The 14,735-nt window shown below is 45.2% G+C and overlaps 1 protein-coding gene across 1 annotated transcript in view; it reads right to left on the reverse strand.

The window, feature by feature from the left end:
* Positions 1–778: 778 nt before the first annotated feature.
* The window catches only part of LOC106593355 (B-cell lymphoma/leukemia 11A), a 51,711-nt gene continuing 37,754 nt past the window's right edge, over positions 779–14,735 (reverse strand). Inside the window, exon 3 of the mRNA XM_045707291.1 lies at positions 779–6,167. Coding sequence (XP_045563247.1) covers positions 4,180–6,167 — 1,988 coding nt within the window. The 3' untranslated portion in view covers positions 779–4,179. The remainder of the gene's footprint in view (positions 6,168–14,735) is intronic.

Raw genomic sequence — 14,735 nt, forward strand, 5'->3', positions numbered from 1 at the left:
CACCTCCCACTACCCCACCCACACAACACCTTCTTCCACACCTCCCACTACCCCCACTCACACCCAGCACCTTCTTCCACACCTCCCACTACCCCCACCCACACCCAGCACCTTCTTCCACACCTCCCACTACCCCCACCCACACATCCCTACAACTCGGCTTCATCTTAACTGTCAACACCTCACCAAAGCAGGAACCTCTATCTGTGGACTTTAATCTGGCCCTGCTCGCCAAACATCACTGGCTAGGACCAGAGGAACGATTAGTCTGTCATGAGGGAGGGAGATAGAGAGGGAGATAGGAGACGGGGGAGGGAGGGAGCAAGGTCAAATAATGAATGCATACGAGACCTAGGAAGAGAGAGAGGGAGGGACTGAAATATAGAGGGGAGGAGCAGTAGGGAGGGAGGGAGGGAGGGAAGCGGTTGGAGATATAATGCAGACACCCAGGTGACCAGACAAGACCAGAGACCAGAGATAAGGGAGTTGAACTTCCACCCCGTCTGACAACGACGACTCAAGTACAGCCGGGCAAACGCACCTGGCAGACGCTATCGCATGCAGACACACACACACAGACACACACACACTCACACACAGACACATGCATAACTCTCTATGGGTGGTGATGATATTCCAAGACAATGAGGTGTCATAGTTGTGTATTAACTGCAAGTGTGTGTGTGTGTGTGTGTGTGTGTGTGTGTGCATGTTTGCATGTGTGAGTGTCATCCCAAATTAATACCGTAGTTATTTAGGTAAACAACCAACAATTCCATAAATGTATGTAATACTTTTTATTTTTCATTTTTTCAAGACAAAATGGCTGAGTGTAGAGAATAACGCAGACAACCGTTGTTGAAAAAAGAGTGGCATCTCCAAAAGAACAAGAACTCAACAGAAGAGAGTAGAATTCCCAGAAACTGAATGGTGTGGTCAATGACATTTGGTCATTAAAAATAAATTAAAAAAACATCAGATATTCAACAAGAGAGAGAAAATGTATTGATTCCTAGCTGTGTGTGACTCTGTTTTGAACAAAGTTGTGTATAGTCATAATAAATAGGGACGTCCACTGTCGGAGGCCAAGTTCAAGTTCAGTTCAGAATAATCAGCGTTTAGAACAGACAGAAAAAAAATGGCTGAAAACCGCAAACGTACCAATGTAACATTGTCATGTACACAAAACATGTAGCCTACTTTACTTTACCAGCTCAAGCAGGCTTGTCTTTTTCCCACACCAATAATTTCTGTTTTCATTAGAAATGTTTTGCAAATGAGATTTACCACTTAAAAAAAACCATAAAGCACCATGTACTGTTTAGCAATGAAAAATAGATTTAAAAAAAAAAAACTGTTAAATTGATTTCCAGATTGATGTTTTTTTTAATCAATTGACTGCATAATGACTAGAATAGTTCTTCATTCATTGTTATGACTGGAATGTGGTCAGGTGGTCGAGAGGAACGGACAGTAAAAAGTTACACTACCAAGAACCCAACAATAGCTTGTATTACTGCATATAAAATGGCAGGAGAGGAAAAAATATATATAAAAAAAACACAAATAAAAGATATATACAACCACCTGTGTTACCATGTTGTGGCACATTCCGACGGGACTGCTTGAAAAAACCATTACATGGCTTCTCTTATCCATAGAATGCCACAACGTTTCAAATTTTCAAAAACATACTTAACTTTTGTTCAAGCATACAAATTATTCACACTATAATAGTATTATCCTGCCAAATTAAGAAAATATATACGGTGGCAGCTTGTTGGGCGTTTTTTTCTTCAACTACTGAAAAGAGTACATTGAAACCTTTTAAAGAGAACAAGCGAACAGTTAAAAATACAGGCTTCAACATAAATACTAGAAGTGCCTACGCTAAGTGAACATTAATTTCAAATACCATTCTAAATACAGGAAAAAGTAGACCGTAAATGTGTATTTTAGCATAGGAACATGAGTGTGCATTTTCCTATGTTTTTTAAGTTCTCTCTATATATTCACATATAATCATAAAATCTCTCGCCGATGAAAATGTTGTTAAACCTGAAGACCTGTGTATAGCAAAAAGGCAAAAAGATGAGAGTCATGTTCATTTCATATTCATAATATAGTGATAAAATCTTGAGCATAATCATCAAGATTTAACGAGAAACCAAAAAAATATAATCAAAACAAACTTAAATAAAGTCTCCCCTAAAGATATTGAAGTGTTACTTTAAAAAACAAAGTTTATTTTTTCATTTTTATAAAATTTGTAGTAGGAAAAAAAATCTTGCCCTATTTGAGCAGCAAGGTTTCTTTCTTTCTTTCTATCTGAAGCAGGAGGGAGTATGGCGGTTCCTGCATTGATACTGTATTACCCAGAGGCCCCAAAAACTGCTAGGCCCCCTGGGAAACAAAATGGCTGGCGATGGTTTCTCGTTTCACTCTTATCTGCATGAAGCAATGACACCACATCAATCGGTCTGCATTAGAGCAAAGTTTTCCCTTGAGTGTCCACCTGTAAACTGGGAAAATTGAACAGTGCACATATTTCATCCTGGGAAAAGTCCCAGTTCTTATTATTTTATACTCAACCGACTGTACCTCCGATTAGAGAGACAGATACAGGATCCAAGGCAGAGTGACAAGTGCTTTACCAACAACATTATGAAAGGGGGGTTGATGCAAGTCTGTAAAATAAAAACAACAGCTGTGAGGTCTAACGTGTCAACTCAAAGAGCACAAAACGATGTGAAAGATTGAAATTATGTCAAAATCGAGCGGGGGATGTGTTTTACTGAATACACTTCTCAAAATTGTTCTTAAATAAAAAAAAAATGAATTTCCAATATCAATTAGTTTAAGAGGCAACATTTCAGCTTTTAGGAAATCTGATATAACATGCGGAAAAAAAGAAAAAAGAGCTGATTAAAAAGCTTATAATGCATAAAAAAATTATGAATTGATCAAAATCTGGTCATTCCTTGCCCCCAACCTCACCCCCTTTTCAAAATCAGCCTGACATGTCAGAACTAAGAAAAACAAGTCTTCAGGTGCCCAGCCGCCACAGCAACACACTGTCATGGCCGACTCACAGAAGATCCCAGCAACAAGGACAACAACATAGTTTTGTGCTACTTACAAAAAACTGTAAAACCTTTCATTTCAAAACAAAACACTCTAACACATTAAGAGCTTAAGTTTACAGAATTATAACAACTCATTATTACATTTAGTACCCCTATGTAAGGTACCAAACAAAACACAAATAAAACCCTTTATATAAACACCACATAATCCCCAAATAGCATGTAGCTAGCATGCCAGTAAACAGAATGAGCATCTGAAGTATATTATACAATGAGTCAGGCAGATAAAATGATTTACCAGAAATATATATTTTTTGTTTCAACTGGTTCCTTGTGTTTCGCTGGGTCACGGAGGACGATGTCATATTGTACAGGTGCTTGATGCAAGAACCTGTTTTTTCCTGTTAAACACATGTCCGCTAGCTATCGTTTGTAGCTGAATCTCCGAGCTTATAGCAAAAAGGAGGATTAACTAATGCAGGTAAAATATTCCAAGGCACAATTATTTTGCTTTTTCAAACGATAACTATTCATTTCAAATTGACCACCACTATATCTTCTAAAAGAAAATGTTATGTTGCTAAGTGGCTACCATTTCCTAGGCAAACCCAATTGATATTCTTAACCCAGTAATGGACAGAAAATATTTTTAAAAGACTAGTCAAAATTTGACCCTGCTTTTTGTAGCTAGACCATTCAAACTGCCCACCATGTTTCCAACACCAAACTGTACAAGATATGTAAAACAGTATGTATATGCAGCATGGGGGTTTTCTTCCTCTTATCTTTTTCTTTTTTTTTAATCAAAAGTACCAACCAACAGCAACACAATTACAACCAACCAACCAATGAAGGACAATGTTCTCTAAGTAGCCAAAACACACTGAGCATGCCGTCCAGTTACAAAAGTACAAAACATGTAAATTATTGCACAATAGAAAGACTGAAAAGTTTTTGTGTCCGATGCAATAGTATTGCCCCAAATATGGATCAGCTTTTTCAAAGGTACGGGGTTTTTAACTGGTGTCTAACCCCTGTCAGTCTCCCCACCTTTTGCCATGATTCAGCGAATCAGGGAGCTGTCCTGCCTCCCCTACTCAGTCTTAATTTCCAGGGTGGTTGGCATGGGTTGATCGCTGTGCCACTTCTTCATGTGTTTCTCTAGAGTGCTGTACACACTGAAAGGCATGTGGCAGATTTCACATTTATAAACGTCCTTGCCCATCTGGCCGTGCGTCTTCATGTGGCGAGTGAGCTTGCTGCTCTGGGCGCAGGCGTAGCTGCACAGGTCGCACTTGTAGGGCCTCTCTCCCGTGTGGCTGCGCCGGTGCACTGTCAGGTTGCTGCAGTTCTTGAAGATCTTGCCGCAGTACTCGCACGTGTCGCTCCGCCGGCTGCCATCCTTGGAGCTGGGGCGCCCACCGCTCCCTGACAGGTGGGGGGTGCTGGCCCCACTGCCCGTCCCGCTGTGGCCCGAGGCCCCGCAGCCGCCGTCCAGCTCCTCTGGAGGCGTGGAGTAGCGCAGGCTGCCGTTCTCGGAGGAGTGCTCGGAGGATGTGGCGAAGGGCGATTGTATGGTGGAGTATTCTCCAAAGCTGAGTAAGGGGTCCTTGAGTTGTCGAGAGGCGGCGTAGCCGGCCAGCCACTGGGAGTAGACGTTATCTGTGTTGGGGATGGTAGGCGTGGGAGGATCCAGTTCTTTCTCCACCTTGATACGCTTGGTCATGGTGCTGAGGGAGCCGGGGCTCCCCATCAGGAGCTTCCTGGTCAGGGCCTCATTAGAGAGAGGACCCAGGCCATTGGCCATTGGGGTGGTGCCACAGACCTCGTCGGCCCGGTCCGACTCCAGGGCCAAGTCCTCTTCACAGGCGTCCCGGGGAGTGCTCCGTCGGTGGGGATGGGAGTGAGGGTGGAGGGCCTGGCTGTTCTGGTGGTGCCGGGCCCCTTCCAACAGCAGGCTGAAATGATAATCGTTCTTCTCACCTTCCTCAGTCTCCATCTCTTCCTCTGCCTCCTCTCCTTCTTCCTCTTCTTCCTCCTCTTCTTCCTCGTCTCCCTCTTCCTCTTCATCTCTCTCCTCCTCCTCTTCTTCCTCTTCCTCCTCCTCACCATTCTCAAGCAGCCCGTTGTTCTCGCTCTTGAACTTGGCCACCACGGACTTGAGGGCGCTGGTAGCGCTGCCCACCAGGTCGCTGGTGCCTGGGTCGGGTGAGCTGGCAGTGGACAGACCGTCATCCGACTTGGCGTTGAGGGAGTTCTTCTGAGAGTGCGTCTTCATGTGGCGCTTCAGCTTGCTGGCCTGGGTGCAGGCGTGGTTGCACAGGTGGCATTTGTAGGGCTTCTCTCCTGTGTGGCTGCGCCGGTGCACAATCAGGTTGCTCTGGAACTTGAAGGTCTTCCCGCAGAACTCGCACGACTTGGCCTTGAGCGGCGTGGTAGGCTGGGCCGGGTTGGGGGTGGAGCGGAAGCCGGACGAGGGCGACTGGGAGGTGGAGAGAGGAGGCGTGGCCGAGAAGGGGGGCTTGGAGCCCGGCTGGAAGGGCTGCAGCAGCCGTTGCATAGGGCTGGGCTTGTTGGGCGACAGAGGTGGGGAGGCCCCCGTGGGGTTACCCGCCAGCTCCCGCAGTCTCCTTGAGAAGTCCATTGTGGGCGGTGGGTCCAGGACGACTGAGTTGAGCCGCATCACCCTGTCGAAGGCGCTCGGGTGATGGGTGGCCAGCGCCAGGTTCTCCGGGCTCAGGTGGTGCCGTGGAGGCGGACTAAACAGAGGAGGCGTCCGGGGGTAGCGCCCCTCGTGGGGGACAGAGGCGGCCCCTTCCCGGCCAGACCCGGACCCAGGCAATCTCAGCAGACTGAAGGGGCTCCCATCGGCCAGGTGGACACCGTGGAGGGGGGGCTGGGAGGTGCAGTCACCTCCCATCCCGGGCGGGGCGGCTACCCTGGGGGTGAGGGGGCTGCCTGGCTCACTCTCCAGATAGATGCGGAAGCCGTGGGTGTTCTGGGCGTGCTGGAGCAGGAACCAGGCACTGCTGAACGGATGCTTGCAGGTCGTACACGTGTAACTACTGGGCTCATCCTTATCTGAGAGAGAAAGAGAGAGATAAGAGAGAGAAAGAAGAAGGGTTACTTGACTGAAAGAGAATGAGGACCTCTGGGATTGCTAGACCGTAACACTTCATATTTCAGTTCGACACCAAAGATATCCATTGTATTTGATAAATAATTCAGCTTCAGTTTTTACTAGCTTAATTAATACACTGAGACTTAAACATGCATTCGATTACACAGCCCATCTAAAACAACACCAGCAACGAGATCTCAATCAGTGTGTACAATTTACACAGACGAGGAGGTAATTAGGAATATTTTAAACAATAATTGAATTTCAATGGCCCTTGCACGATGACCTGAGATTTGCCTGACAATGCGTTTGCAATCTCGTTAAACACACTCAACCATCCTCCATAGATGTGTTTAGAGAATTAGAGGGGCTAAAGTAGAACATGTATCTGATGCTGACACATTTACATTTCACATTTTAGTCATGTAGCAGATGCTATTAGCCAGAGCGACTTACAGTTCATCTTAAGATAGATAAGTGGGACAACCACAGCCATAGTAAGTACATTTTTCCTAAACAAAGTAGCTAACTGCAAAGTCAGAGCTAGTAAGGGGGAAAAAAGTTACTGAAATACTTTTAATATATACACTGTGTGTGTATATATATATATATATATATATATATATATATATATATATATATACACACACACACACACAGTACCAGTCAAAAGTTTGGACACACCTACTCATTCCAAGGTTTTTCTTTATTTTTACTATTTTCTACATTGTAGAATAATAGTGAAGACATCAAAACTATGAAATAACACATACGGAGTAACCAAAAAAGTGTTAAACAAATGAAAATATATTTTATATTTGAGATTCTTCAAAATAACCAGCTTCATGAGGTAGTCACCTGAAATACATTTCAATTAATTGTTAAAAGCTAATTTGTAGAATTTCTTTCCTTCTTAATGCGTTTGAGCCAATCAGTTGTGTTGTGAGAACGTAGGGGTGGTATACAGAAAATAGCCCTATTTAGTAAAAGACCAAGTCCATATTATGGCAAGAACAGCTCAAATAAGCAAAGAGCAACGTCAGTCCATCATTACTTTGAGACATTAAGGTGGGTCAATCCGGGAACTTTTCAAGAACTTTGAAAGTTTCTTAAAGTGCAGTCGTAAAAACCATCAAGCGCAATGATGAAACTGGCTCTTATGAGGACCGCCACAGGAAAGGAAGACCCAGAGTTACCTCTGCTGCAGAGGATAAGTTCATTAAAGTTACCAGCCTCCGAAATTGCAGCCCAAATAAATGCTTCACAGAGTTCAAGCAACAGACACATCTCAACATCAACTGTTCAGAGGGGACTGCATGAATCAGGCCTTCATGGTCGAATTGCTGCAAAGAAACCACTACTAAAGGACACCAATAAGAAGAAGAGACCTGCTTGAGCCAAGAAACACGAGCAATGAACATTAGACCGGTGGTCTAATGAGTCTAAATGTTAGATTTTTTGAGAAGCAGAGTAGGTGAATGGATGATCTCCGCATATGTGGTTCCCACCGTGAAGCATGGAGGAGGAGGTGTGATGGTGTGGGGGTGCTTTTCTGGTGACACTGTCAGTGATGTATTTAGAATTCAAGTCACACTTAACGAGCATGGCTACCACAGCATTCTGCAGCGATACGCCATCCCATCTGGTTTTCGCTTAGTGGGACTATCATTTTTTCAACAGGACAATGACCCAACACACCTCCAGACTGTGTAAGGGCTATTTGACCAAGAAGGAAAGTGATGGAGTGCTGCATAAGATGACCTGGCCTCCACAATCACCCGGCCTCAACCCAGTTGAGAAGGTTTGGGATGATTTGGACCACAGAGTGAAGGAAAAGCAGCCAACAAGTGCTCAGCAGATGTGGGAACTCCTTCAAGACTGTTGGAAAAGCATTCCAGGTGAAGCTGGTTGAGAGAATGCCAAGAATGTGCAAAGCTGTCATCAAGGCAAAGGGTGGCTACTTTGAAGAATCTCAAATATAAAATAGATTTGTCACGCTTGTCGTTGGAAATGGAGGACCAAAACGCAGCAGGTATGTGCAGGCTCATCTTGACTTTTATTAACTATCAAAATGAACACCCAAAATAACAAACATAATTATGATCGACAAAAACAGTCTGGTAAGGCCCAAGGCTACACACAGAACAATCACCCACAAATCACACACACAAACACACCCTAATATATGGGACTCTCAATCAAAGGCAGATAGACAACACCTGCCTTCAACTGAGAGTCCCAACCCCAATTAACCAAACATAGAAACACACACACCAGACTAACCATAGAATACAAACACATAGACCATCAACCAAAAACCCGGAAATACTAAATCAAACACCCTTTACACAAACACACCACCCTGAACCACATAAAACAAATACCCTCTGCCACGTCCTGACCAAACTACAATACTAATTAACCCTTATACTGGCCAGGACGTGACAATATTTTGATTTGTTTAACACTTTTTTGGTTACTACACAATTCCATATGTGTTATTTCATAGTTTTGATGTCTTCACTATTATTCTACAATGTAGAAAAAAGTAAAAATAAAGAAAACCCTTGAATGAGTTGGTGTGTCCAAACTTTTGACTGGTACTGTATATATATATATATTAGCACTGAATACAAAAAACAAGGCCAGGTGTTAAAAAAATGGATAGTTTCATCTCTAAAAGAAAACACAAAAAAAGGAGAGAGCCAGAGAATGATTTGAGGGTGGTGCTATGAAAATGCATTTCATGTATTATTATTCTATTTGGGATAGTTTCATGGTTTATAGCTTTATTTGAAATCCTCTCAGGTGAATAGAAAAGAAGAATAGAGAAAGGAGAAGTGAGATATGCAAAGTAAGTAGCACATTCTCTACACCACTCCTCAAATGTGCCTCTTCTCTTTCATCTCTGCTTTCATTTCTTCTCTCCTTTTGTTTCTTATCCTTTTTTCTGTTTTGTTTTATCTGTCAGGCAGGCAGGCAGGCTAGGCAGACACTTAACCAAAAACATGAATGTGCTGCCAGCTATTAAGATTAGCCATTGCTAAGATGGCGGACGGGGCAGAAGCCCAGCCTTGCTGTACCCCACTGTGGCTGAGGAGGCTATGGGTGAGGAGGACACGGTGCAGGCTGGGCTCCTGCTGCTAGAGCAGCCTGAAGGAGGAGAAGAAGAATGCGGTGAAAAACAGATTCTCACGTGTCTGCCTCACTGCCACCCTGGCCCTCTCATGACAATTCCACTCAAAGAGTCACTCTTTGATATGTACGGCCCTTGTCAATGATATAGCTATACCCATTGATCCATTCATCCCTCAGCTTTATAGCAAACTGAGTGGGGCTGCCGTTTTGTTGTTTTTCGAATCAAGGGGTGGGCCTTTAAAGGCCAGCAAGCAACGGGGAAATGTGCACCCAATCAAAGGCAGCTCCACAGAACCTTTCTTTTTCTTCACTGAAAAGAGATCTGGGGGGCTGGCAAATTATGGATCATTACAATCTGCAAAAATTACAGTTAATTGCTGCCACCTGCAAGGGGCTCTGACCTCCTATGGATTTTTTCCATCATAAAAAGGCAATTTGCCCACGTTCTGCCTTTCCACATACTCACATATAAAAATGCACTGCGTTTTTTGGGGGTCATTATATTGGCTGAAGTAGTGGCGGTATAGCAGCCTATACATCTTATGTATTTCCAACATGTTTTTTTACTGAATGAAACCAAAGACACATATTACTCTTAAAACGTTCATTTACAACCAAGCTTTGTTGTCGAGTTCTGCTTGGATTCTATGGTGATCTGCAACCCTGCCCTGACAACACGTGTCAACCTACAGTCTCCCTATGTGGGGAAACTGATAGAAATGCTGCTGTTATTGAAAAGGACGAGGCAGGAAGAGAACGGCTCACGTGGCGTATACACCTTCTCTTCCTCTGAGACCTACACCTGTCTATCTGTCGGAGGAGGATCGAGGCACAAGCGTGGGGTAGCACGGCGTGAAGGTGCCAGGCGTGAAGGTGCCATTCTTAATGGCTGCCTGAGACGACAGTCGTGAAGGACAGCGGAGCGCCACAACACGGCCGGCCCCTAAATCATTTGCCTATACGTCAAAAACATCCATCTCTCGCTGTGTAATCATCTGGTCCAGATGACGTTTGAAACCTCCCTGATCACGAGACGACAACACAGAACAGTGTGGATAATTGATGCCCTCGTCATATTGATTGGCACCGAGTCAGACCAATGTGACGTACCCATTCCCACCCGCCTGTCCGGCAGACACACAACAACAAAAAGAAGATATCTAAATTGGCCTTGACTAGACTATGGGTGCTTTTCAAATGGCACTCTATTCCCTATATAGTTTTGACCAGGGCCCATAGGGGGCCATTTGGCACGCAGCCTATCCCTCTCTAATGATCCCGGCTCAAAGGGAAGGATAGTGTGTGAGGAAGCAGAGAAACACATCCTGACAGGGCATTTGATGGCCTTGAAGATTATAAAAAGGGAAGGAATATGTGAGCTTGGGGGAATTATCTTCTGAAATCGTCTCTGGTTTTCTCTAGTCCTCCAATGGAAAGAAAAAGAAGAGAACCCTTTCAGCAAATGGTCTCTAGATTGTAGAAGCTCTAAAGCTAAAACTAAGTCGAGGTCCCTTTGAAATAGGACCAGGAGAGGAGAGACTGGGCTGAAACCAAGGCTGGGGAGAAGGCTTATGGAGATAGGGGGAGGGGAGAGGAGAAAGAGAAAGAGAGAGAGAGAGAGAGAGAGAATAGAAGAGATAGAGAGAGAGAATAGAAGAGATAGAGAGAGAGAGAGAGAGAGAGAGAGAATAGAAGAGATAGAGAGAGAGAATAGAAGAGATAGAGAGAGAGAGAGAGAGAGAATAGAAGAGATAAAGAGAGAGAAGAGAGAGAGAGAGAGAGAGAGAGAGAGAGAGAGAGAATAGAAGAGATAGAGAGAGAGAATAGAAGAGATAGAGAGAGAGAGAATAGAAGAGATAGAGAGAGAGAATAGAAGAGAGAAAAAGAAGAATAGAAATGAGAGAGAGAGAGAGAGAATAGAAGAGATGAGAGAGAGAATAGAAGAATAGAGAGAGAGAGAGAGAGAGAGAGAGAGAGAGAGAATGAAATGAGAGAGAGAATAGAAGAGATAGAGAGAGAGAGAGAGAATAGAAGAGATAGAGAGAGAGAATAGAAGAGATAGAGAGAGAGAGAGAGAGAGAGAGAGAGAGAGAATAGAAGAGATAGAGAGAGAGAGAGAGAAGAAGAGAGAGAGAGAGAGAAATAGAAGAGATAGAGAGAGAGAATAGAAGAGATAGAGAGAGAGAGAGAGAGAGAGAGAGAGAGAGAGAGAGAGAGAGAGAGAGAATAGAAGAGTTAGAGAGAGAATAGAAGAGATAGAGAGAGAGAGAGAGAGAGAGAGAGAGAGAATAGAAGAGAGAGAGAGAGAGAGAGAGAGAGAGAGAGAATAGAAGAGATAGAGAGAGAGAAGAGAGATAGAAGAGATAGAGAAAGAAAGAACGAAAAGAGGAAGAACAGAAAAGATGACAAGCCTACCAAGGACATTGCAGCCCGTTGCAACACAAAGCAGAAGAGGGCTATTACAGTGTCTTTCTCTGTACAATGCACTGCTATCACCAGAGAATATGATCCGCAGCCATGCAAAGAACACAAGGCCAAATGGGAAAGGACATGTTAAACATCAAGATATTGCCCATATGGCCCATTCGGCAGGATCACATGTATTCCAATACTGTCTCAGCCAGTCAGACAGAAGGAGACTAGGTTGGACTAGACAAAGCAATAGTGATGGGATGATTATAAACAGTCTAGTCTAGGGAGGTGCTGCAGCCTGCAGCCACTTTGTACACGCAGATCCAGACCTTCTCATTGTTCCCCTGCTGCAATATGCACCTCCACACCCCCTACTCCAAACCCTCCGCCCCTGTAACCCCTCAACCCCCTACACTAGTGTCAGTCCCAGCCAGACCCCATCCACCCCAACTGAACCCCTACCACTCAAACACAGCGACACACAAACAACAGCCATTGGCTACAATCAACAATGACCTTGAACCCTGAGGTAACAAGTTCACAACGCCACGGTAACAACTGTCCTTCCCCAAGCCAACTTTCTACTGTTCCTGCAAGGACTTGACTTTTCCACCATTTTGTTTTGTTCTTGACCAACCCCTGCTAAGTCTCTCCCTCCTCCTCCCGACCGTCCCAACTGGCTCTCACAGATATTGGTCATTGAGGTAATGGAGGAATGTTGTTATAGGATTAGCAAGGCATCGAAGGAGGACAGAGAGAGGCAGGAGGACACTGTATGTCAGCTCAGTCGTTTTGGACTTCCACCTGAAAAGTGAAACCTGAAACGGTCCCTGCCAATATTCCTAAGTGTTTATGGGTGTTGGTAGGAGTGATCGGGGAGGATATGGAGACCTCTTCAGAGTGCTGTGATAGAAAGTGTTAATGTGACTACTAGTCTGTTCATGTCATTTGTGGATTCATGGACAGAGACTGGTGATGGAGGAGGATGGGGAGGTCCAGTCTGCCATTAGCCATCCCGTGTGTGTGTGTGTGTGTGTCTGCCCTCTCTCCATCAGTATTCACCCCAACGCGGTGGGTCCCAGCTGGTCGCGGCCCTGCTCGCTCGCTCTCCACACACACACACACACACACACACACACACACACACACACACACTCTCCCAAACACACTCACACACTGTTGCCTTTGTCCCAGGCCAGACTACTTTGTGGCGCACTGAGCCACTGGCCACCAACAAAGAGCCTGTTTGACCAACACTTGTTCTGAAACAAAGCCTGATGCAGGAAATGCGGCTTACCAACAAGAAAACACAGTGAGGGAGAAGAGAGAAGGGGAGAGCTATCCGGGGATTCCAGGTTTGAAAAACCAGACATTAGTGTGGCAACAGCAAGGTCCAGTCAGACTACTAACCCACTGACTACACACATCAAATGGAAAGGAAAGAAGAGAGTCTGAGAGAAAGAGAGAGAGAAAAAAAAGGAGTGCGAGAGAGAGAGCGTGCAGAAAAAGACAGACTAGACACATCACAAGGAAAGAAAAGAGTCAGAGAGAGAGAGAGACCGAGACAGAGAGAAAGAAAACTTGGCTGGCATGAAGGGAGATTTACTGTGAGATAACTGACTGCGTGAAGCCTGGTGGTCTTTGGTTTGGGCACTAGCTCTGTCTAGCTGTGTACCATGCCAGTAAGTAATGTGTTCTGTGTTGGTTAGACTCTCAAATCAGACTTTCATACTTATTACCTTTCCACAGTCATGAAAGATGATAGGAGCAGCCAGGACCGGGACTGTGTTTCTCTGACCCACTAGAACCATTAGACAGATGATAGGAGCAGCCAGGACCGGGACTGTGTATCTCTGACCCACTAGAACCATTAGAGACAGATGATAGGAGCAGCCAGGACCGGGACTGTGTTTCTCTGACCCACTAGAACCATTAGACAGATGATAGGAGCAGCCAGGACCGGGACTGTGTTTCTCTGACCCACTAGAACCATTAGACAGATGATAGGAGCAGCCAGGACCGGGACTGTGTTTCTCTGACCCACTAGAACCATTAGACAGATGATAGGAGCAGCCAGGACCGGGACGGTGTTTCTCTGATCCACCAGAACCATTAGACAGATGATAGGAGCAGCCAGGACCGGGACTGTGTTTCTCTGACCCACTAGAACCATTAGACAGATGATAGGAGCAGCCAGGACCGGGACTGTGTTTCTCTGACCCACTAGAACCATTAGAGACAGATGATAGGAGCAGCCAGGACCGGGACTGTGTTTCTCTGACCCACTAGAACCATTAGACAGATGATAGGAGCAGCCAGGACCGGGACGGTGTTTCTCTGATCCACCAGAACCATTAGACAGATGATAGGAGCAGCCAGGACCGGGACGGTGTTTCTCTGACCCACTAGAACCATTAGAGACAGATGATAGGAGCAGCCAGGACCGGGACTGTGTTTCTCTGACCCACTAGAACCATTAGAGACAGATGATAGGAGCAGCCAGGACCGGGACTGTGTTTCTCTGACCCACTAGAACCATTAGAACAGATGATAGGAGCAGCCAGGACCGGGACTGTGTTTCTCTGACCCACTAGATCCATTAGAGACAGATGATAGGAGCAGCCAGGACCGGGACTGTGTTTCTCTGACCCACTAGAACCATTAGACAGATGATAGGAGCAGCCAGGACCGGGACTGTGTTTCTCTGACCCACTAGAACCATTAGAGACAGATGATAGGAGCAGCCAGGACCGGGACTGTGTTTCTCTGACCCACTAGAACCATTAGAGACAGATGATAGGAGCAGCCAGGACCGGGACTGTGTTTCTCTGACCCACTAGAACCATTAGACAGATGTTAGGAGCAGCCAGGACCGGGACTGTGTTTCTCTGACCCACTAGAACCATTAGAGACAGATGATAGGAGCAGCCAGGACCGGGACTGTGTTTCTCTGATCCACTAGAACCATTAGACAGATG

The sequence above is a fragment of the Salmo salar genome, chromosome ssa02 (assembly GCF_905237065.1).
Source record: "Salmo salar chromosome ssa02, Ssal_v3.1, whole genome shotgun sequence".
NCBI lineage: Eukaryota > Metazoa > Chordata > Actinopteri > Salmoniformes > Salmonidae > Salmo > Salmo salar.